A 24642-nucleotide genomic window follows, 5' to 3' on the forward strand; every position below is an offset into this window, starting at 1 on the left:
TCCACATTTATGTATTCCAGTTACATTCTCTGTGCTCTAGGCCTCCTCTGATATGTGGACAATGTAGAGGTGACAATATTTAATTTGTTGGATTTTCTTCTTTAGGGCAAGAGATATGTTTCTTATGTTGTTAATAATGTTTACCAAATCTTATATTTGGGTTAAGTCTTCAAGCTTGGAAGTACACCTACAGCACTTTGTCATCTTAGAAATTGATGTCAAGGCTGATTAACCTAAATCTTTTAAATGTTTCTTTGTTTTTTGTAGAGAGGGAAATATGAGGTTCCTAAGTGGCTCTCATCCAGTAGCATTCTGCTTCTTCAACAAATGCTGCAGGTAAGCTTTGTTATTTATTTTTTAAATAAATAATAGAAGTCTATTGCAGTTGTTTGATCCAACTGTAATATATCTGTAGTGCTGGGGCACCTGGGTGGCTCAGTGGGTTAAAGCCTCTGCCTTCGGCTCAGGTCATGATCCCACCAGGGTCCTGGGATCGAGCCCCACATTGGGCTCTCTGCTTAGCGGGGAGCCTGCTTCCCCCTCTCTCTGCCTGCCTCTCTACCTACTTGTGTCTGTCAAATAAATAAACAAAATCTTCAAAAGATATGTGTAGTGCTGCTACGTTTGGAGGACAGTGCTGTTTCTCTATTAGCTTAACCAATTCCATTCATTATATCTACTGCCCTCCTCTAGATGCTTTCTTAATTGTGCTGTGAATGCATTTTCTTTCAGATCTCTACCATATGTCTTTGCTGATATGGTTTTCCTTCCTTTTTCTTGAGCATTGTCTGTCTTCTCTGACTGGCTCTTGCTCTACTGTCTTCCCCTTTCTTGCTCCCAGTCTTGCACATTAGTGTATAGTAGACAGGGAGTACAAGCTTCAATGAACTGATGGACAATCGAGGGGACCCCATGACCTTGTGCAGTGGTTCTCAAACTTTAGCATGTATCAAGATTGCCAGATGGGCATGTTAAAACACAGATTGCTGGGTGCCACCCCAAGAGTGTCCGAGTCAATAGATCTGGGGCAGGACTAGGAATCTGCCTTTCTAACAAGCTTCCAGATGTTGCTTATGCTCCGGGTCTTGGAACCACACTTTGAGAACCACTGATTTAGGGGTAATGGCCTCTTAAGGGCTTAAGGTAGGGGTGCTAAAATCTAGGTATCTACTCTGCCAATCACTAGGCATGCCATCTAACCTGGTTCTGATCTGTCAGATGGGGTTCTGAGCCTGGCCTCACTTCTATGTTATGAGGATAAAATGAGATTAATAGGCAACACTTAGAAAATATGAGTATCTTATTAGTGCAATATTTTTTCATTATAATGTATTCAGAATATCTTCCCGTTTTTCCATCTATTAAGCCATCTCCACTTTTTATTCAAAATTTACCTCAGGCTCACCCACCTTGATTAAGTAGAGCCAGACCACCAAATCTCCATAATGAGATTGAAAAACACCTCATCCTTTCTTCTAAACTCCAAAAAACTTAATCTTTGTTGATTAATTTTCCTCTCCTCACTTTTGAAAATTACAAATGGAAAAGAAATGTGTGCTTTTCAACTTGTTCTATGTGACTGTAAGCTCATCGGAGGTAGAGATTGCATATTCACTATGAATGCCCTGCATTGTGGCTGCTTGAATATTAAATTGGTGAATATTTCCTGTGAATAGGTTTTCCAGCAAAGACTATTACATCATACAATAGATTGACTGAACTTCATGAATAATGTCCATACCAATGAAGTTCATGTTTGTTAAACATTTATCTCCTAACCCGTGTTGGTTGCTATAGTTTTCTTGCCTCTATTGCCTTTTTTATAGAATTTATTCCAAGGCCATTTTAAGGTCTTTGACAGCATTTTTGTGATGATAAAGTTTACATCTGTTCTGATGAATTTTGAGTTCTTCAGGAAGAAAGGAGTTCTGTGTTCCCTATTTGAAATGTTAATCTCTAGCTACTTCTCAATGACCACTAGGTGGACCCAAAGAAACGGATTTCTGTGAAAAATCTGTTGAACCATCCCTGGATCATGCACGATTACAACTGTCCTGTTGAGTGGCAAAGCAAGAATTCTGTAAGTAAAATGAAGTCCGGTAGAATTTTTCAAAAAGACTTTGTTTGATCTTTGTGTGGATTCAGGACCTATAGTGATGTGGTTTAAATATAAAAGAAAATGTATTTTGTAGACTTGTTTATCAGTTTGGTGTTTATGATGCTTGTAACCTAATTATACATTTGCCTGTTAATCTCTAGGACAGTGGCTCTTAATTTAGGCTGTACATGAGAATCACTGGGACCTTAAAAAAAATGTGCCCATCTCAGAACAATTAGTTAATTTTAAAAGCTTCCGGGTATTTCTTACATGTAGTTAGGATTGTGAACAGTGCTCTAGAAATCGCAGGCACGTCACTTAACTTTGTCAAATCTGTTTGTTTGTCTGTAAAAAGTAGTTTAACAGTTCTGTCTACTTCCTAGAGGAGTAATGAGGTTATAGCAGTTGTCACACTTTTTTTTTTTTTAAGATTTATTTATTTATTTATTTATTTGACAGAGATCACAAGTAGACAGAGAGGCAGGCAGAGAGAGAGGAGGGGAAGCAGGCTCCCCGCCTAGCAGAGAGCCCGATGTGGGGCTCGATCCCAGGACCGCAGGATCATGACCTGAGCCAAAGGCAGAGGCTTTAACCCACTGAGCCACCCAGGCGCCCCCGGTTGTCACACTTTTAAGTCTGAGGACTCCTGTACACTCTGAATATTTATTGATTGATTCATTTAAAAGTAACAGTAGTAAACCTATTACATTTTATCTCAAGTTAATTTTTTCATGAAAAATAACTTTAAAAAATAAATTTAATGAGAGAAGTAGCATCTTTGCGAATTTCTTTAAAGTCTAGCTTGATAGAAGACACTAGGATCTCATCTGCTTCTATATTCTGTCTGTTTTGATATGTTGTTTTGATTGAAGCATATGAAGAAAAAGCAGCCTCACACAGATATGTACTGGGAAAATGGTTTAACACTTTCAAAGCTTTTTCAGATAAGTAGGGATATTCTGTGTTAGTTCATTAAGCTTTCTTAATGAGCCTTATAGTGGTTTCTTAAGGGTTAGTTGCTTATGGAATCAATGAAGTTGTTGTACTCTATTGTATTAAAATCCACTGGTCTATCCATTGGATCTCTTCCCCGTGTAACATTATGCATTGGTTATTTGGAAAATATTGTTTCACTGAGTTATTCAGATCTTCCAAAAGTTAACACCTTTCATTATATAATAAAAAAAAAAAACCCTCACATTTCTTAAAGTCACTACTGATCTTATCAGAAGAGTCTTTAAGTAGTGGAAAGCTATTAAAAAAAAAAAAAGGAATTAGAAAGCTGTTATACTAATGGTGGCAGGTACAGATTTTTGAAAATCCCAATTTTCTTTTTAAAGATTTATTTCTTTTGGTGGGGAGGGGCAGAGGGAGAGGGAGAAAGAGTCTTAAGCAGACTCCATGCTGAGTGCAGACCCCAGCACGGGGCTCGATCTCACAACCCTGAGATCACTACCTGAGCTGAAACCAAGAGTTGGACACTTTAACTGACTGCACCACCCAGGTGTCCCCCAAATCCTAGTTTTTGATTGTAAGCCCAAATTATATCATTAGCAACAAATACTGTCCGTTGCTTGTTTTCCTTTAAGTGACATGTTCATTTTGTTCATTTTTGAGAAAATGCCAAATACCCAAGTGTAGATATAGTTTGTCTTTCAAGTGAAAATGGTGTTCCATGAAGAAAACAGGTGATTCAACTCATAACCCAGTCATACAGGTGCTTTTCCTCTAAACAGCTGTTGTATTTTGGTATGCAGAAGTGCTTTCTGCATGCTTCCCATTTTGTCACACAGAAATCAAAAACACGTGTACTGAGTGACCAAGGTTTAATAAAATTAATACTTTTTACTACTTCATCAGTCATATTCTTAATTGAAACTGCCTTAAAAATTTTTTTCAACTGTAATTGCATGACAAAGAATATGATATTTTTTTTTTTTTTTTTAAGAATATGGTATCTTACTGTAGTTGGTGTCACTGCATTGATTCATACTAAGGCACCAACAGTTTTACTCACCATTGTGTTTGTACCATTGCTACAAATATTAACATTGTGAAAAATGAAAAAAAAAACAGTATTATAAAAATAGTTCTGACCTTGGAGATCCTCAGAGCCCTGTGGACTATACCCTGATCATCTAGGATCATCTAGGAAGTTCTTAGGCAGGCCTTCTTTGCCTGGAGTCGTCATGTGACTGCAGTCATCTGGTGACTTGATAGTAGCAGGATGGTCTCCGGCTTGCTCACATGACCAGCTGTTTGTGTTGGCTGTTTGTTGGGCCACATTGAGTGTGGCAGGCTAGCCTGGGCTTCCTGATATGCTGCCTGGATTCCAAAAGAGACAAGAAAGTGGGCAAACTCTAATCCTTCATTTTTCAAGCCTCTGCTTGCATCATGTTTGGTAATATCCCATTCACCAAAGCAAACCACAGGGCAAAGCCTGGAACCACTGTGAAAGGTGTATCCTTTTAAGTCAATACAATTCATATCCCTAATATATAGATAAGGATACCAAGAAATGAAAAATAACGGATTTAAGAAATAAATTTTGAAGAGTGTCATCACTTTACATCTTTGTAGATTACTTTTAAATCTGGCTTAATAGAAGATCCTTGGATACTTAACCCGCTTTTGCTTTCAGTCTGTTTTGATATGCTGTTTTGATTGAAGCATAGGAAGAAAATGTAGCCTCACATAGATATGTGGTTAGGAAAGTAATGCTTTTTTTTTTTATTTTTTTATTATTATTTTTTAAAGATCTTATTTATTTATTTGTCAGAAAGAGAGAGAGAAAGCACACAAGCAGGCAGAGGCAGAGAGAGAGGCAGGCTCCCTGCTGAGCAAGGAGCCCTATGCGGGACTCAACCCAGGACCCTGGGATCATGACTTGAGCCGAAGGCAGCGGCTTAACCCACTGAGCCACCCAGGAGTCCCAGAAAAGTAATGCTTTAAAGGAGAAGTGTTTTAATGCCCTTTGCAGATAATTGGGCACATTCTCTGATTATCTACTAAAATTTCTGCAGTGGAGTGGGGTATGTGCTTGGGTCAACAGAAGAGCTTGCAGATTTTTCAGACATGCCACAATGTGGACTTGGTAGAGCTGTGAGGTATTTGCTTTCTGGAATAATCACATTAATAAATACGCTTCTCAATAGCCAGCTAGTCTTGGAAAATCAGAGTAAGCTTGTTTTTAGCTCCTTCTCACTAGTCTGCCCACTGTTATGAAATCCCTTCTGATTATCCTATGACTGCCAGCTCCTAAAATTTCTCTTCTCCATATTCCCTTTGGTCCTCCACAATATCTTTAGTATCTACCGAGCAAATGCAGTTAGAGCAGTGACTTAATTCTTTTTTTTTTTTTAAGTTTTTATTTAAATTCAAGTTAGTTAACATATAGTGTAGTATTAGTTTCAGGTGTACAATATAGTGGTTCAACACTTCTAAATGTCACCTGGTGCTCATCAAAACAAATGTACTCTTTAATTCCCATCACCTGTTTCACTCATTTCCCCAGCCCCCACCTGCCCACCTCCCTTCTGCTAACCATCAGTTTGTTCTCTAAGAGTCTGTTTCTTGGTTTGCCTCTCTTTCTTTTTCCCTTTGCCTGTTTGTTTCTTAAATTCCACATATGAGTGAAAGCATATGGTATCTTGTTTTTCTCTATTTCACTTAGTATAATACTCTCTAGTTCCATCCGTGTCATTCAAATGGCAAGATTTCATTCTTTTTTATGGCTAATATTCCTGTGTGTGTGTGTGTGTGTGTGTGTGTGTGTGTGTGTATAGGTATATGCCACATCTTCTTTATCCACCCATAGATGGACACTTGGGCTCTTTCTGTAGTTTGGCTATTACAGATACTGCTGTTATAAACCTCAGGGTGCATGTATCCTCCCCTTTTTAAAAAAATACTTTATTTTTAAGTAATCTCCACACACAGTGTGAGGCTTGAACTCACAACCCTGAGATCAGGAGTTGTGTGCTTCACTGACTGAGCCAGCCAGGCACCCCTCTTTGAATTAGTATTTTTGTATGCTTTGGCTAAATACCTAGTAGTGCGATTGCTGGATCATAGGATAGTTCTATTTTTAAGGGGTGTTTTTTTTTTTTGTTTTGTTTTGTTTTAAGATTTATTTATTTATCTGAGAGAGAGCATGTGAGCAGGGAGAGGGGGAGAGGAAGAGAATCTCAAGCAGTGTCCCAGCTGAGCATGGAGCCTGGTATAGGGCTCTATCTCAGGACCCTGAGATCGTGACCTGAGCCAGAACCAAGAGTCGGATGCTTAACTGGCTGAGCCACCCAGGTGCCCCTTATCCTCCATATTGTTTTCCAGTGGCTGCACTAGTTTGCATTTCCACCAACAGTGCAAGAGCATTTATTTGCCTCTCTCTACATCCTCACAAACACCTTTTGTTTCTTATGTTGTTGATTTTAGCTGTATTGAAAGGTGTGAGGTGATAGGTCATTGCTGTATTTTTGATTTGCATTTCCCTGACAATGAGTGATGTTGTGAGCATCTTTTCATGTGTCTGTTGGCCATCTGTATGTCTTCTTTGGAAAAATGTCTATCCATGCCTTCTGCCCATTTTTTGCTTTATCAACTTAGAATATGTTATTTGTTTCAGGGGTACAGGTGTGTGATTCATTAGTCTTACACAATTCACAGCACTCACCATAGCACATACCCTCCCCAGTGTCCATCACCCAGCCACCCCATCCCTCCCGCCATCCTCCCCTCCAGTAATCCTCAGTTTGTTTCCTGAGATTAAGAGTCTCTCATGGTTTGTCTCCCTCTCTGGTTTTGTCTTTTTTCATTTTTCCCTCCCTTCCCGTATGATCCTCTTATCTTTTTTCTCAAATACCTCATATCAGGTCATATGATAATTGTCAGTCTCTGATTGACTTATTTCGCTTAGCATAATACCCTCCAGTTCCATCCATGTCACTGTAAATGGCAAGATTCAGGTTTTTTTGATGGCTGCATAATATTCCATTGTATATACATACCATGTCATCTTTATCCATTAATCTTTTGATGGACATCTTGGCTCTTTCCATAGTTTGGGTATTGTGAACATTGCTACTATAAACATTAGGGTGCACGTGACCCTTTGGATCACTACGTTTGTATCTTTGGGGTAAATACTCTGTAGTTCTTCTGCCCATTTTTAATTGAATTATTCATCTTTTGGGTGTTGAGTAGGATAAGTTCTTAATATATTTTGGATACTAACCCTTTATTAGATATATAATTCTCAAATATATTCTCCCATTCCATAGATTACCTTTTAGTTTTGTTGATTGTTTCTTTCACTGTGTAGAAGCTTTTTATTTTGGTGTAGTTCCAATGGTTTATTTTTCATTTTGTTTCCTTTGCCTCAGGAGACATTACCTAGAAAGAAGTTGCTATGTCAGAAAAGTACTGCCTGTGTTCTCTTCTAGGATTTTCATGGTTTCAAGTCTTATATTTAGGTCTTTAATCCATTTTGAATTTATTTTTGTGTATGGTGTAAGAAAATGGTCCAGTTTTATTCTTTTGCATGTTGCTGTCCAGATTTCCCAACACCATTTGTTGAAGAGACATTCTTTTTCCCTTTGGATATTCTTTACTGCTTTGTTGAAGACTGACTGTATAATTGTAGATTCATTTCTGGGTTTTCTATTCTGTTTTATTGATTTTGTGTATCTATTTCTGTGCCAGTACAATACTGTTTTGATTACTACAGCTTTGTAATATAACTTGAAGTCCAAAATCATGGTGCCTCCAGCTTTGTTTTCCTTTTTCAGGGTTGCTTTGGCTACGTGGTGTCTTTTGTGGTTCCATGCAAATATTTGGGATTGTTTGTTCTAGCTCTGTGAAAAATGCTGTTGGCATTTTAATAGGGATTGCATTGAATGTGTAGATTGCTTTAGGAGGTATAGACATTTTTTTTTAATATTTTATTTATTTATTTGACAGAGAGAGAGAGATCACAAGTAGGCAGAGAGGCAGGCAGAGAGAGAGGGGGAAGCAGGCTCCCCGGTGAGCAGAGAGCCCCATGCGGGGCTCAATCCCAGGACCCTGAGATCATGACCCGAGCTGAAGGCAGAGGGTTAACCCACTGAGCCACCCGGGCGCCCCAGGAGGTATAGACATTTAACAGTATTTGTTCTTCCAATCCATGAACACGGAGTGTCTTCCATTTCTTTGTGTCATCTTTGATTTTTTTCATCAGTGTTTTATAGTTTTCAGAGAATAAGTCTGTTACCTCTTCTGTTAGGTTTATTCGTAGGTATCTTACTGTTTTAGGTACAATTGTAAATGGGATTAATTCCTTAATTTCTCTCACTCTCTTTTTTTTTTTTTTTAGATTTATTTATTTATTTATTTGACAGAGATCACAAGTAGGCAGAGAGGCAGGCAGGCGGGAGCAGGGGAGAAGCAGGCTCCCCACAGAGCAGACAGCCCGATGTGGGGCTTGATCCCAGGACCCTGGGATCATGACCTGAGCCGAAGGCAGAGGCTTCAACCCACTGAGCCACCCAGGCGCCCCCCTCTCTCTCTTTTTAATGATTTTATTTATTTATTTGAGAGAGAGCAAGAGAGCACAAGCAGGGGGAGCAGCAGAGGGAGAGGGAGAAGCAGGCTTCCTGCTAAAGTAGGGAGCCCTATGCGGGGCTTGATCCCAGCACTCTGGAATGATGACCTGAGCAGAATGCAGAATCTCAACCGACTGAGCCACCCAGGCACTCCTTAATTTCCCGTTCTGCTGCCTCATTATTAATGAATAGAAATGCAGCAGATTTCTGTACACTGAATTTATAACCCGTGACTTTACCGAATTTGTTCTAGCAGTTTTTTGGTGGAGTCTTTTGGGTTTTCCATATGGAGTATCATGTTATTTGCAAGTAGTGACAGTTTTACTTCTTTCTTGACAGTTTGGATGCCTTTTATTTCTTTTTGTTGTCCGATTGTTGTGGCTAAGACTTCTCGTATTATGTTGAGTAAAAGTGATGAGAGTCTACATCCCTTTCTTGTTCCTGATCATAGAGGAAAAGCTCTAAGTTTTTCCCCATTTAGGATGATATTTTTTTCATATATGGGTTTTTCATATATGGGCTTTAATATGTTGAAGTATGTTCTCTCAAAACTTTGTTGAGGGTTTTTATCATGCATGGATATTGTACTTTGTCAAATGCTCTTTCTGGATCTATTGAAATGATCATTGATCATATGGTTCTTATTTTTTCTTTTAGTGATATGATGTAGCATGTTGATTGATTTGCAAATATTGAACCAGCCTTGCAACCCAGGAATAAATCCTACTTGATTGTGGTGAATGATTTTTTTTTCAATATATTGTTGGATTTTGGTTTGCTAGTATTTTATTGAGGATTTTTGCATCAATGTTCATTAGGGAAGTTGGCCTGTAGTTTTTTTCTAGTGATGTCTTTCTGGTTTTGGTATCAGGTAATGCTGACCTCATAGAATGACATTGGAAGTTTTCCTTCCTTCTCTTATTTTTTGAAATAGTTTGAGAATAGGTATTAACTCTTCTTTTTTTTTCTTTAAAGTAGGCTCCACAACCAGCATGGAGCCCAACACATGGCTTGAACTCATGACCCTAAGACCAGGACCTGAGTTGAGATCAAGAGTTATATGCTTAACTGACTGAGTCACCCAGGCACTGTGACACTTCTTTAAATGTTTGGTAGAATTTGCCTCTGAAGCCATCTGGTCCTGGACTTCTGTCTGTTGGAAGTTTTTTGATTACTGATTCAATTTCTTTGTTGGTTATCGGTCTATTCAAGTTTTCTATTTCTTCTTGTTTCAGTTTGGGAAGTTTATATGTTTCAAGGAATTTATCCATTTCTTCTAGTTTGTCCAGTTTGTTGGCATATAGTTTTTCATAATTATATCTTATAATTACTTGCATTTCTGTGTTTTTGGTTATTTCTCCTTTCTTATTTGTGATTTTATTTATTTGGGTCCTTTCTCTTTTCTTTTTGATAAGTCTGGCTAGAGGTCAATCAGTTTTATTAGTTGTTTTCAAAGAACCAGCCCCTGGTTTCATTGATCTGGTCTATTGTTTTTGGTTTGTTTGTTTCTATATCATTTATTTCTGTTCTACTCTTTATTATTTCCTTCTTTCCGATGGCTTTAGGCTGCCCTTCTTGTTCTTTTTCGAGCTGTTTTAGCTGTAAGGTTAGGTTGTTGAGCAACAGCTTCATTCAAGCAACTGTCAGTACTTTGCCTCAGAAGAGCAGAGTGTGCAGGTGTGCGAGCAGTGCACTAGCAGGGCCAGGCAATCGGGGATGTGTCCCCTGTGAGGGTGAGGGAGTGGGTGGTGCAAATGCCTGTGTTCAGCCATTGGGGGTCATCATTTCTCCATGTGTGGGATGGCTTGGCGTGTCTTCTCAGCCATGATCCTCATAGCATAAGATACACCACTGCTTGTGGGAGAACAGATGCCAACATGAAGAAAGTCTCTGATTTCACCAACACAAAAATTATTTTAAATTTGGGTGCAGTATAAAGTAAAATATATAGTTCTGAGTGTTCAAAAAAAGTATGTAATTTTGCTTGTATTTTAGTATAATAATTGCTAATATTTACTGAATACATACTATAATTGAGTAGTGTGCTATTATGTAAGAACTCTATATATTATACTAGAGTATAGTATAGAGCCCTTAGGATATTACCTTTTTAAAAAATTTTTTTTTTAATTTATTTATTTGACAGACAGAGATCACAAGTAGGCAGAGAGAAGAGAAGGGAAGCAGGCTCCCTGCTGAGCAGAGAGCCCGATGCGGGGCTTGGGATCATGACCCGAGCCAGAGGCAGAGGCTTTAACCCACTGAGCCACCCAGGCGCCCCAGGATATTACCTTTAAGAGTCAGGGGCAGAACAGAGTTATTACTTTAAATTTTACAGAGCAGTTAAATTTTTGAAAATATTTAAAATTATTTAAATATTTACAGGGACACCTGGGTGGCTCAGTGGGTTAAAACCTCTGCCTGCAGCTCAGGTCACGATCTCAGGGTCCTGGGATAGAGCCCCACATCAGGCTCTCTGTTCAGCAGGGAGCCTGCTTCCCCTTCTCTCTCTGCCTACCTCTCTGCCTACTTGTGATCTCTCTCTCTGTCAAATAAATAAATAAAATCTTAAAAAAAGAAATTACGTATACTTTTTTTTTTTAAATAGGGTTTTGTGTTTTTAATTCTTTTCACTCATTTAATCCTCTGAAGTAGGTACTATTATTGTCTCCATTGTGTAGATGAGGCAATTGAGACACAGAATCACAAAGAAACTTCCCCAAGATCAAACAGTAAGTGTAGAACCAGGATTTAAACCTAGACATAAGGGCTCCAGAATGTGATGGATCTGGCAGGTCAAATCATTCAAATCTGGGGCCTGCATCCTGTGTAGCTGTGGCCTTTGTGACAAGGGTTGCTTGTCTGGTCTCTGTTAAAATAGCTCATGGAGCAGAGTTTTAGAGAGGTGGCGTAGTGGTTCGATAGAACAGACTCTGGACTAGGAACAAAAAATGCCAGTCTTGGGGCCGCCTGGGTGGCTCAATTGGTTAAGCAACTGCCTTTGGCTCAGGTCATGATCCTGGAGTCCCGGGATTGAGTCCCACATCGGGCTCCCAGCTCCATGGGGAGTCTGCTTCTCCCTCTGACCTTCTCCCTCTGACCTTCTTCCCTCTCATTCTCTCTCCCATTCTCTCTCTCTCAAATAAATAAATAAAATCTTAAAAAAAAAAAAAATGCCAGTCCTGGGCACATTCCAGGAATCTTTCTGAGTCTTCATTTTCTTCCTCCAGTATGAGTTTTCTGATGTCAGTCATATGTATGTTTGGGTTATGTTTTGTCATTTATAGAGTGCCTTTACATGTTATGTCATTCATCTGTCTTGCCTGCCTTACAGTATTGCTTCAGGGATCAAATGAGTAATATACAGGGGAAGTAGAAGCGATGATTATTGCTTTTCAAAGTATTTGCTTTTCTCCCCTCAGTTTTCTGTTTCTTCAAGAGTGAATTATAAAAAATAATTCAGATTTACTTGGATATTTAATGTATAGGTGCTATTCTATAACTATATGCATGATCTCCTTCTATCATTTTCACACATAGCTCTAGTACCCAAGTATTGAATCAAATAGAAGTTATATTCTGTTCTATTTTCTGCCCTACTGAACAGGAAATGTAGTAGGCACGGATAATCCAAAATAATTAGCCAGCTTTTGGTATTCATTTTTGTACTTAATTTAACTTGAGTATATGTGGCTGAGAATTCAGAGTACAGATCTTCCTTGACTTAAGGGGTTACATATAAACCCTTCATAAGTTGAAAATATATAAATAATAAATATATATACAATATACAATATTATTATATATTTTTATATATTATATAAAATATATAAACCCATTTTAAGTTGAAAATATTGTAAGTCGAAGATGCATTTAATGCATCTAACCTACTGAATGGCATAGCCCAGCCTGGCCTCCCTCAAAGATGCTCTGGACACTTACATTAGCCTGCAGTTGGGCAAACTCATTGAACACAAAGCATTTTATAATAAAGTGTTGAATATCTCATGTAACTTGCTGATTACTGTACTGCAGTGAAAAACAGAATGATCGTGTAGGTACAGAATGGCTGTAAATGTATTGGCTCTTTCTTCTCACGATCACTGACTGACGGGGAGCTGCAGCTTGTTGCCCTGCCCAGCATCATAGGAGTGTATCATACCATATATCGTTAGGGACAAGATCAAAATTCAAAGTGTGAAGTACAGTTTTTACTGAACGTGTATCACTTTTGCACCATGGTCAAGTTGAAAAATTTTAAGTTGAACTGTTGTAAGTCTGGGACCATCTATACTTAAAGTATTGAGTCTCTTTGGAAAACTTGAGATAAGCCATATGTTTCAGACTTTGGAGTCTTGTCCACCCTACTCTTTAACCTCTCCCGTTCAGGAGTCCAGCAAAGAAGCTAACAACTTCTTTATACCCTTCCCTCCTCTCCCACACACACCTTGTGGTAAAATCAGGAGGCTAGGAGAGAGAGAAAGGTTTTTTTTTGTTTGTTTTTAAGAGACTGTTTTTTGAGAAAAAATGAGCAAGAGAGAGCCGGTCAGGGGAAGGGCAGAGGGAGAGGGTGAGAGTGAGAATCTTAAGCAGGTTCTACAAGTGTGGAGCCTGACGTGGGGCTTGATTTCATGTCCCTGAGATCATGACCTAGCCGAAATCAAGAGTCAAACGCTTAACTGACTGAGCCACCCAGGCACCCCTGTTTTTAGGAGAGTAACATTAAGATTATGGAGGGAATCTCAGAAATCTTCTCCTTGAGCAGTAGTCACATCAACTGGTGTCAAAGAAGATGCCCAACTGGTGGTAAAGTGTCTGAGCTTCTGAGGTTGGAACTTTCCCAAAGGGGGTATCTACAGTAGGGGGAACTGCTAAGGTCAAAGCAACATAGTGGAAACTTATCTTAGCATTTGGAACTTTCATATGGTATCATAAGTATGAGCTTCTGTGGTCCTCACGTTCTCCGTAATCCATGAGGTTGTGCTTATACCAGCCAGTGAGGCCGGTCATTGTTTCTAGTGTTCCTCTGTTTTCATGATGGCAGCATGATTTTCTCTTTAATCCATTATTACAAGTGTGGTGTCCAGAACAAGGGAATGTTCAGGATATTGCTCTGCTTTGTGGTGGGCAGACCTCTCCTGGTATATTATGTTTGATTCTGAACACTTCACACTGAGGGTCAGGGACAACCTAGAATGTGCGATCTAAAGAAAGGTCCAGGATGGCAAGGGGTGGTAATCATTAACATGTTGGTGAAGGGAACTAGAAAAGAGAAAACTTGTCTGTACTAGGAATATTCAAATTTCTGAAAAGTGCTTACACAAAGGAGAAAGTAAAATTATGGCTGTTAGTAAAAATAGTTAATCATTTTTTGAGGGTCTACTCTGTTTAGATGTGCTAGGCTCTCCACATATGTTACATGTATTGCAAGGCAGCTTCTGTTTCTGCTTTACAGATAGTGGAACTGAGGCTCTGAGACGAATAATAACCTACTCAAGGTCATACAGTTATTTAGTGATTTCACAACCCAAACCTAGGTCTTCCTAATTCCAAAGTCCGTTAGCTGTCAGATTGTACTGACACTGAATGGAGATCATAGGCAGACAGATCTTAGGGGACAGGGCAGAAGCTAGCCATCCCAGCTGTTCTGATTCCCGGGAACGGAGAACTTAGGGCAGAAAGTAAAAGATCACTTATTGGGGTTGTTGTGAAGAGAATTCGTACATGGCAGAGATGACTTTAAAATCACATTCCTTATGAATCTCTTCCACTGTGATCTTCTGAACTCCTGTTCAAGGTCCAGGCTAGGCCCCTTCAGCCTTTTGGTTCTCATTTTTTCAGATTTCGTTCTTAGAACCTATTTCTGGCCCTTCGTGGATGGATCTGAGTACTTGGATGATTTCTTTCCTTAAGCAAAATAAAGCTTATCTAGAAACTATCTCACTTTTTGAAGTTGTGCTTCACTAGGTCCCTTAGCATCATGAGGGCTCCTTGGATTGGTGCTAAGCCCAAATGTAGCTTGACGTGCACTGTGCTACAAGTCTGAGCCACTCTTTTCTCCAGCCTGTTGGAGAGCCACTGATCTTTGTGCCCAGATGACTGTTCCTTGATGAAAATGCCATGCAGGTCTTACAGTGGGGAAGGAGGACGGAGTACCTTGGCTACATAACATAATTTTAAGAATTAATCAGCTGATGATGGGATGTGAAGGGCGAGGCAAGGGTTCCTCTTTGTGAACTGCTTACTGTCACCTGCTGATACCTTTACAAATTATGGAGAGTGTTTATTCCTACTTAAGAATTTGATGAACTCCTGTTGTTTTGCTATTACAAAGTAATTATGCTAGCTTTAAGATTTGAAAACAATAAATATGTTTGTAATTTTTTGTTAATAAAAAGTTTATAATTTTTTTTGTAGCTTATTCACCTCGATGAAGATTGTGTAACAGAACTTTCCGTACATCACAGAAATAACAGACAGACTATGGAGGATTTAATTTCATTGGTAAGAAGTACAATGTGAATTCGAGAATAACATCTTTTGTTTTATTGTTTATTGATAAAATAAATGTACCGATAAAGTACATTAAAAAGAGTAGAACATTTTTCAGACCTAGGATTTTATCTTGGATATAAATAATATATTTGTGTATGATTTTCACTCAATTCTTTTCTCATGCCCGCTGGATATCCTCTTTTTAAAAAATTTAATTTTTTGTGTGTGTGTTCCAAAATTCATTGTTTATGCTGGATATCCTCTTAAAAATAACATTGATTAAGGAAAATTATAGTGGGGAAAAAATAAAGAAACAGAAAATACTAGTCCACAGAGAATTGACGGAGTTCTGATTTTACTCCTTGAAATTCTCTAACATGGAACTATGATTCTGCTGTGGGAATAGGTACATGTGAAGCACTTTTCTTCTTACTTAAAAGCAACCTTGTAGCATCACATCACCCCTAAGCTTATGAACCAAATACCATGAAATCATTATCATGATTTCTGTGTTGGATCATTTTAGCTCCTTCAGATGCTCAATCTCTAGATTTTTTCCTACAGATGGAGGTACTCACTGCTGACTGAGTATAATCTAACCTGAAGCAGGGATTGTGCCTAACTTTGCTCCTGATTTAATACTGTGTCTTTCATCATCTATGATTTGTATTTTTTCTCTTCTAATTTGCAAGGTAAAGGCTTTAAGCAAAAATTTTTTTTACTAAAAGCTTTGCTAAGCCACAGTTCTTTTCACTGAGAAGGTATAAAGGATTTCTTTTGAATGATATAATAAGCAAGGTTCTGGAATGTGTGTGGAAAACAGAATGATAATTTAGTTTTTCATGGATAATGCCTTTATTTTATTTTTAAAGATTTTGTTTGAGAGAAAGAGAGAGAGAGCATGAGTGAGGGGGGAGGGGCAGAGGGAGAGGGAGAAGCAGCTCCCCACTGAGCAGGGATCCCAACACAGGGCTAGATCCTAGGACCCTGAGATCATGACCTGAGCCAAAGGCAAGTGCTTAGCCAACTGAGCCATGCAGACACCCTGGATAATGCCTTTATTTTTTAAAGATTTTATTTATTTGACAGAGAGCCACAGTGAGAGAGGGAACATAGCAGTGGGAGTGGGAGTGGGAGAGGCAGGCTTCCTGCAGAGCAGGGAGCCAGATGCGGGGGCTTGATCCCAGGACCCTGGGGTCATGACCTGAGCCAAAGGCAGATGTTTAACGACTGAGCCACCTAGGTGCTCCCTGGATAATGCCTTTAAAGGAATGTCAAGAATTGGGAATTGTTGGGGCGCCTAGGTGGCTCAGTGGGTTAAGCCTCTGCCTTCGGCTCAGGTCATGGTCTCAGGGTCCTGGGATTGAGCCCTGCATCGGGCTTTCTGCTCAACAGGGAGCCTGCTTCCCTTCCTCTCTCTCTCTGCCTGCCTCTCTGCCTACTTGTGATCTCGGTCTGTCAAATAAATAAATAAAATTAAATTAAAAAAAAGAATTGGGAATTGTTGCAAGATCTTTTATAATGAAAATTTGAAGTTTCCATTGAAGTAACTTAAAAATAAAAAGTATGACTTTTTCTTTAGGATGATCTTTAATACAAGACTATTTCAGATACATAAGATTTCTTTTAAAATTTTTGTTTTACAAGTTTTCAAACACCTACAAAAGTAGAATAGAATCGTTTAACAGTGATCTTCCATGTAATCATCATCACTTTCAACAGTTAATGACACTTTGCCAGTTTTATCTGTATCCCAGGACCCTCTCCCATCTGTCCTTTCTAACTAGGATATTTCAGTTAGTCCCACACATCCTGTCATTTTATTGAGAAAAAATTTGGTTTGAGATCAATAGACTTAAAATCTGAATCTTAAAGCTAATATACTTAGTAGAGTGTCTGGATGGCTTGGTTGGGTGTCCAGCTCTTGTTCTGAGCTCAGGTCTTGATCTTGGGATCGTGAGTTCGAGACCCATGTTGGAATTTCAAGAACTATTGAAAAAAGTTCGTAAAATAGTATCCTTTATGTGGTTTTTACATATAGTTTTCAAACTTAAAAGTGAAATGGAAATAGGAATTATTTACTTCTGTTACAGAAAAAGTAGATAATGAAGCATGATGGAGATTGTTTTCTGGTGGTTACTCTCTCTAAAGATCTCCATGATTCTAAAAGCTAGACTTGAACAACATCAAGAATGCTGTGAAGAAAGTAATAGTTTTTCTTCTTTTGTACTCTTCCCTCCTTCTAAAATGCTTGTTTATACTTATTTTCCAGTCCTAGGGATGAGTAGGATAGGCTATGCATTCTAAATGTGAGATTGTCAACTTTATCTGAGCACTAGAGTCTCCTGGGTACTTTAAACTAATCCCAGTGCCTAGGTCTCACCCCCAGAGATTATGATTTCATTGGTTTGGTGTGTGGCCTAAACATCAGAATTTTTAATAGCTTCCCAAATGGCAAAAATTTAGAGTAGTACTTCTCAACTCCTACTACTATAAATTTTTGCCATTCAGAGTATGTTCTGACTGGCAGCATTAGCATCACTTGGTGCTTGTCAGAAATGCAGACTCTCAGGCCCCACTTCAGACCTACTGAATCAGAATAATCTGCATTTTAGTAAAATCCCTGAGTGATTCCTATGTACATAAAAGCTTGAGAAGCATTGGTGTAAGTCAGTGGTTTTCAACTGGGAGTGATTTTGCCTCTCAGGGCACATTTTTGGTTGTCACAACATGGGTATGTATACATGCTAATGGAATCTAGTGGTTAGAGGCCGGGATTCTGCTAAATATCTCACAATGCTCAGAATAGCCCTCAGAAGAGAGAATTATCCAGGCCAAAGGCCAATAATGTTGCGGTTGAGAAATCTTGGTTTAGGTAGTCTAAGAGAATTCACATTGGTCCTAGTACTTTCCAGTTTAAATAGCTTCAGGGAATCCAGATTTGAAGTCATCTGTGGTCTTTTATACTTTTTCTGGCACTTTGGGAGCTTTGCCTTTATTTTGGGGGCTGGTTAGACAGGGAGAAACCAGTTTAGTGAGATCCATGCTGGTATGGTGCTGCTGATCTTTGTGCAGAGAGAAAAGCAATATTATTCTCAAATGTTTGACTCCTTGAACTCCCACTTTTATATCATTTATATGAGCTCTGTCTCTTTTTTTAAAAGATCTTATTTAGGGGCACTTGGGTGGCTCAGTTCTTGGGCGTCTGCCTTTGGCTCAAGTCATGGTCCCAGGGACCTGGGATCGAGCCCCGCATGGGGTTTCCTGCTCAGCGAGAAGTCTGCTTCTCCCTCTGCTTATGTTCCCTCTCTCACTGTATCTCTCTCTCTGTCAAATAAATAAATACGGTCTTATTTATTTATTTGAGACAGAGACAAATTTAGAGCAAGAGTTGGGGTAGGGGCAGAGAGAGAAGGAGAAGCAGATTCCCACTGAGTGCGGAACCTGACATGGGGCCAGATGCAGGGCTGGATCCCAGGACCCTGAGATCATGACCTGAGCCGAAGTCAGACACTTAGCTGACAGAGCCACCCAGGTGCCCCATACATGAGCCCTCTAAACTGCTTTTTATATGCAGAAGTTAGAGTTTCATATGTGTTATGATTTTGAACTATCTCACCATGGCCCTCTTGAGACTCACAGTAGTGGTGCTAGAGCTTCCTTCCACCTGACTGCATTCCTTACTTTTCCCCTCTCCTTCCAGGTGTGAGTGACTGTGAGTTGTGGGAGCAGCCAGTCATCTGGTAGGGGGACTTCACTAGGGTTACACATGCATATGAGAACCTATTCAGATCAATCTCTTCCCCCACCCCTGCAGTGCAAATCGCCCTGTATTCTGGTGGCAGAAGTTTAAAGATTGAGGACCTCACAGCCAAGCTCAGGAAGGACAGTGAGCCATTCCTCAATTTCTCAAATGCTTTGTCTCAGTAACTGCCTGTCCTCAGCCCAGGGGCTTGGGCAGTTCTCTAACATGTAGTCTGTGTGAACAAGAACTGGGGATTTTAGAATGTTTCGTTTTTTTAGGAATGGAGCCTTCTTTATGATAGATAGACCTGTTGCTTTACTTTCAGACATTTGACTTTCAAAACAGGGAGCTGCTGGAGACATGGGTTGTGTTAGACTTGTGGACTGACATCACCTGAAAGTGTAACTAGTGTGCCAATTCATCTGTTACTGAACACACAACTCCTCCATGTGTCTAATCGTAATGAGTAGTGTGCAGGGGCTATGGCAAAAATCTTATTAAAAGGATGCCTTTTTGCTTCGGGATAAAGAGGGCTTAGAGTTGTAAAACTCCGAGGCAGGCTGAGAGGACTCCATCTAAAACTGTCCAGGTATTGTTTACAATCTAAGGAGGTGGCAACTTGTTTCTGAGCCATTGTCTGTAATCAGTGTATGGCATCTCTTTCACAAAGGTAGGACTATCATACTGGAGAGTGATTGTGATTGCATAGTTTTTATCCACTTCCCAAGTACCTTCTCTATGAAACTTTTTCTGTCCTTCCTTCCAGCCCATCCTGTCTGGATTAAAGGCAGCATTCTTTGATAATTTATCACAGAATTTTATACTTCTTCCACTAGCTTGATAGGTCCATTATATAGATTTCAAAGATACATGCTGATTGTGGCTATCTAAAATATTAACTGACAAAATTTATTAATAATAACAGTTTTTATTTACACCTTTTTGGTAGTAGGCCCTTTTGGATCATGTGCCTTGTGAGGAGATACATGCATTAAATATTATTTAATTTATTAAAATTTAACACTCCTGTAGGGTAGAGTCACCTAGTTTTATGAGTCCATTATTTAGAAACTTGTAGTTATATACAGTGGATTGAACAGGTGTGTTTACATACAACACTTCCCTAAAACCTCACTAAAATAATAATAAAGAGATAAAAATATAAAAAATTCACAAGGATGTTGAGGATAAAAGAGGAGACAAAAAGTTATGTCAATAAAATTTGGGGAGTTATAAAATAGAGAAGTGGCATCTGACATAGCATTTTAGAAAAAGCTGAAAGTTAAGTGTCTACGGTGGGAAAGAAAAGAAAATAAGCAAATTGATTAGAGCCTTAGGCTCCAGAAAGACTTAAGAATTAGAGGTACTCGGAGCCTCTGAAGTTGGGAAATAAGTAGGGTGGAAAATAGGAAGATCGGTTGAAAATCTGTACTAGAAGCAGTTGGACCCCAGGTCCCTTTCTCTACCTTGTGCTGCACAACATCCACCTCCTCCTTACCCCACCAGGAAATGGGTGACAGTGAACAAGAGGAACTCGCTTACCATACACAGCTTGGGTGGGGGTGATGAGCCATTCTGAAATGGACGCATAGCTACATGCAGTCTTCATATTCAGGAGTGAAACGCTATCTCTAACCACCTTCCCTGTTCAAGCCTGAGAATGTTGGAACCAGGATTTTATCCTGTTTGCAGTGGGGGTGGGGAAAATATTGGAAGATTCAATTCTAGGGAAAAGCCAAAGAGAGGACCTACTATACTAATGGTTGGGAGTTCAGATTCCTGTCTGTTCACCATAGAGAGAAGCCGCCAAGGTGATGAGCAGCCTCAGACTATACTGAAAGCCTTTAATTAACTGTGCTTTGTAATTCTTCATCTTTCAGTAGAGATAGGCGGCCAAAGCTTATCACACATTTGAGGAAAACCTCTAACATGAAAATCAGAGATCAAAACAAATGGTGGGGGTGGTGAGGTGGTAGAGAAGGAAGAAAAGTAAAGATACTCAGAAATAAGAGATAAGCAGGGAGTGGAAGAAAATGGCTTGAAGTGATAATTAATATTCCCAGAGATAAGAAAGGCTATTTCTTCTTTGAAATAGGAATAAGATGACTAAAAAGGAACATTTCAAGAGATAGCTCTTGAAAATTTAAGATATGACCACAGAAATGAAAAGCTTAGTAGAAATGATTGGAAGTAAAATTAAAGGAAAACCTCTTAAAAATAGGATCTAAAAACAAAGAGATAGATGAACAAATAGAAGAGAATGGGTAAGAAAGGTCCAACATACAAATAATAGAAGTTACAGGAAGATAAAACAGAAGAAAGAAGAGAAGAAAACATAAAAAAAATAATAATAATACAAGAAGTATTCCAGAACTGATGGTTTCTAAGTTAATAAAACTGAGTTTTTTAAGAATGAAGGGGTTTAGCCAGGTTTTGGAAATATGAATGAAAATAGATGAACACAAAGTGAAATTTCAGAAAACTGGGGAAAAGAGAATATTCAAAAAGTTTCCAGAGGACCCCCCCCCCCAAAAAAAAAAGCCTCCAAAAGATCATAAAGAAAGGCCTGGAGTCAGGAAGACCTTGGATTTTTCAGTATCTGTACTAGAAGTGAGAGGACCATGGAACAATTTTTTCAAAACTGTGAAAATTATTGTCATCCTAGAATTCTGTACTCAGCCCAACCAGAATCAAGTGTGAGCAGGGAATGCAGTCATTTGTCATAAATTCAGGGTCGCACAAGATTTACCTCCCATTCATCCACCCTCAGGAAGTTACTGGAGGATGTTTTCCACCCAGACAAGAGAGTATCCAAGAAAGAGGAATATTTAGGATCTGGGAAACTGGGGATACATTGTAGAATAGATGTGAGGGGAATCCCTAGACCAACAGTTGAGTTGCAGGTTGAGAAAGAAGCCAGACAAGAGTGGAGCATGGAGACAGCAGGTGGAATATCTCCGAAGGGGCAATGTTGGAGGGAACGGAATAGCTGGTGTGTGTGGACATGTCGAGGCGAGATGAAGAGTGCTGGGGAGTGTGGAGTTGAATTAGTAAGACGAGCAACTGCCTCTTTTTTATTTTTAACTTCAGGAAAAACCAAGATACAAAAGAAGGAAATGCAAGGGTAGTACCCCCTGTGGTTTATCTGCAGTTCCATATTGGTTGTTAGGATATTCGAATATTTATCTACTCATTAGTAAAGAATTCCTACTCGGAGTGCCCTCCCTGTTGTCCACTACCTCCCTCAGGTCCCCTGGGCACCTCTCTCCCGTCTCCCCTGGGACCCAGTGTTTATTTTATTTTATTTTATTTTTTAAGATTTTATTTATTTATTTGACAGAGAGAGATCACAAGTAGACAGAGAGGCAGGCAGAGAGAGAGGGAAGCAGGCTCCCCGCTGAGCAGAGAGCCCGATGCGGGACTCGATCCCAGGACCCTGAGATCATGACCTGAGCCGAAGGCAGCGGCTTAACCCACTGAGCCACCCAGGCGCCCCAAGGGACCCAGTGTTTAAAAGTTTCATGATCTTCATGGCAGGGTGCCCCAGGACCCGACTCACCTCTTAGCCTCTGTTCTAATTGCATAGAGTCAGGGTACCAATGAAATATTGTGAACATTACCCCTATTCAGTTGTTAATACTAATTTACATAATCATGATAGTGTAAATATTGATTTAACTAAAAATTGTGATAAAATTATAGTAGGAGGATGCAAAGAGGCAGAATGTATGGGGCAGGAAGGGGTCATAGTAGATCTAAATCCTTATATTCCATACTAGGAAATTCATAGATAATATATAAAGCTGAAAAAAAATTAAAGCTGTATAAGCAACAGAGATACATAGAAGAAATAGCTGTAAGTATTTAAAAGTGGTTCCCTGGGGCGCCTGGGAGGCTCAGTGAGTGAAAGCCTCTGACTTCGGCTCAGGTCATGATCTCAGGGTCCTGGGATCGAGCCCCACCATCAGGCTCTCTGCTCCCAGGAGCCTTCTCCCTCCCCCTCCCCACCCCCCGCCTGCCTCTCTGTCCACTTCTGGTCTCTATCTGTCAAATAAATAAATAAAATCTTAAAAAAAAAAAAAAAAGTGGTTCCCTCTGAGGAGTAGAAACTGTGTGTGAGAGAAAGAGAGTTGGTACAGGGGATTGCTTTTTTTTTTCCTGAATGGAAGAAAAACAATGTAAAATAAATCATTATTTCTGAAAACTAACTTTAGTATTCTAAACAACTTGATTTTCTTTTTTCCAGTGGCAGTATGATCACCTCACCGCTACCTATCTTCTTCTTCTGGCCAAGAAGTCTCGGGGAAGACCAGTTCGTTTAAGGCTTCCTTCTTTTTCCTGTGGACTAGCCAATATCACCCCACTCACAAACATCAAGGTAAATGTTAGAACTTTTTTTTTTCTTAAGATTTTATTTATTTAGGGGCGCCTGGGTGGCTCAGTGGGTTAAAGCCTCTGCCTTTGGCTCAGGTCATGATCCCAGGTCCTGGGATCGAGCCCCACATCGGGCTCTCTGCTTGGCGGGGAGCCTGCTTCTCCCTCTCTCTCTGCCTGGCTCTCTGCCTACTTGTGATCTCTGTCTGTCAAATAAATAAAGAAATAAAATCTTTAAAAAAAAAAGGATTTTATTTATTTATTTGATAGCATAAGCAGAGGGAGCTTCAGGCAGAGGGAGAGAAATGTAGAAATGTTAGAACCTTTTGAGTGAACACCGACTACTCTCTCTTTTTTTTTTTTTTTTTACAGAGGGAGAGGGATAATCTTTTTTAAAATTTATTTATTTATTATATATCGAGAGAGAGAGAGCGCGAGCGTGTGCGCGCGTGCCCGCGCACAGTGGGGTGGGGCACAGGGAGAGACTCTTCAAGAAGACTCCCTGCTGAGCACGGGGCCCAACTCAGGACTCGATCTCACCACCCATGAGATCATGGTCATGAGATCATGACCTGAGCTGAAACCAAGAGTCATACGCTAAATGGATTGAGCCTCGTTCAGCAGCCTTGTGCTTACTCCATTCATGAGTGGGTACACCACTGGTGTCAGGGAGCCAGAGGAAAGACCTTTTATGATTTAAATATTTTTGGTGGGGGGTATAAAATTTAAATAAGTAAGTAAGTAAATAAATAAATATTTTTGGTGAAGAAAATGGCAAATTCTGAACTTTAACTCTAAAAATCTGAATGTTAACATGGAATTGAAATAATCCTCTCCTCTCCTCTGTTTTTCACAAAAGTAATTTCTTTCTTTCTTTTTTTTAAGATTTTATTTATTTGACACAGAGAGAGACGACAAATAGGCAGAGAGGCAGGCAGAGAGAGAGGCGGAAGCAGGCTCCCTGCTGAGCAGAGACCCTCCAATGCGGGGCTCAATCCCAGGACCCTGAGATCATGACTTGAGCCGAAGGCAAAGGCTTAACCCACTGAGCCACCCAGGCATCCCACAAAAGTAATTTCTGATTGTTGCAGAAAAATTTTAAGCCACAGATAAGCTAAAGGAAAATAGAACTTATCTATGAACCTACTACCTATAGGTTTATTTGACTACATCTTTCCAGTCTTTTTTAGTATGCTTATTTACATAATTTATGTATATGCAAGTGCTTTTAAAAGATACTATATTATTGGGTTGTGGATAAAAATTTTAAATATTGTTGGGACTAAGATTTCTGAAAGAGGATATATTATACTTTATATTATAGACATGAAATATTTCAATGAATATTTTTA

At 39.4% G+C, this 24642-nt stretch overlaps 1 protein-coding gene across 1 annotated transcript in view; it reads left to right on the forward strand.

Annotated features, from left to right (window-relative positions):
* MELK (maternal embryonic leucine zipper kinase) overlaps positions 1-24642 on the forward strand; it is a 92849-nt gene that overhangs the window by 45140 nt on the left and 23067 nt on the right. The window contains exons 9-12 of the mRNA XM_032860600.1: positions 268-336; positions 1982-2080; positions 15094-15180; positions 23163-23294. Coding sequence (XP_032716491.1) covers positions 268-336; positions 1982-2080; positions 15094-15180; positions 23163-23294 — 387 coding nt within the window. The remainder of the gene's footprint in view (positions 1-267; positions 337-1981; positions 2081-15093; positions 15181-23162; positions 23295-24642) is intronic.

Source organism: Lontra canadensis, unplaced genomic scaffold (assembly GCF_010015895.1).
Source record: "Lontra canadensis isolate GAN:19392208 unplaced genomic scaffold, GSC_riverotter_1.0 scaffold19, whole genome shotgun sequence".
Classification (NCBI taxonomy): Eukaryota; Metazoa; Chordata; class Mammalia; order Carnivora; family Mustelidae; genus Lontra; species Lontra canadensis.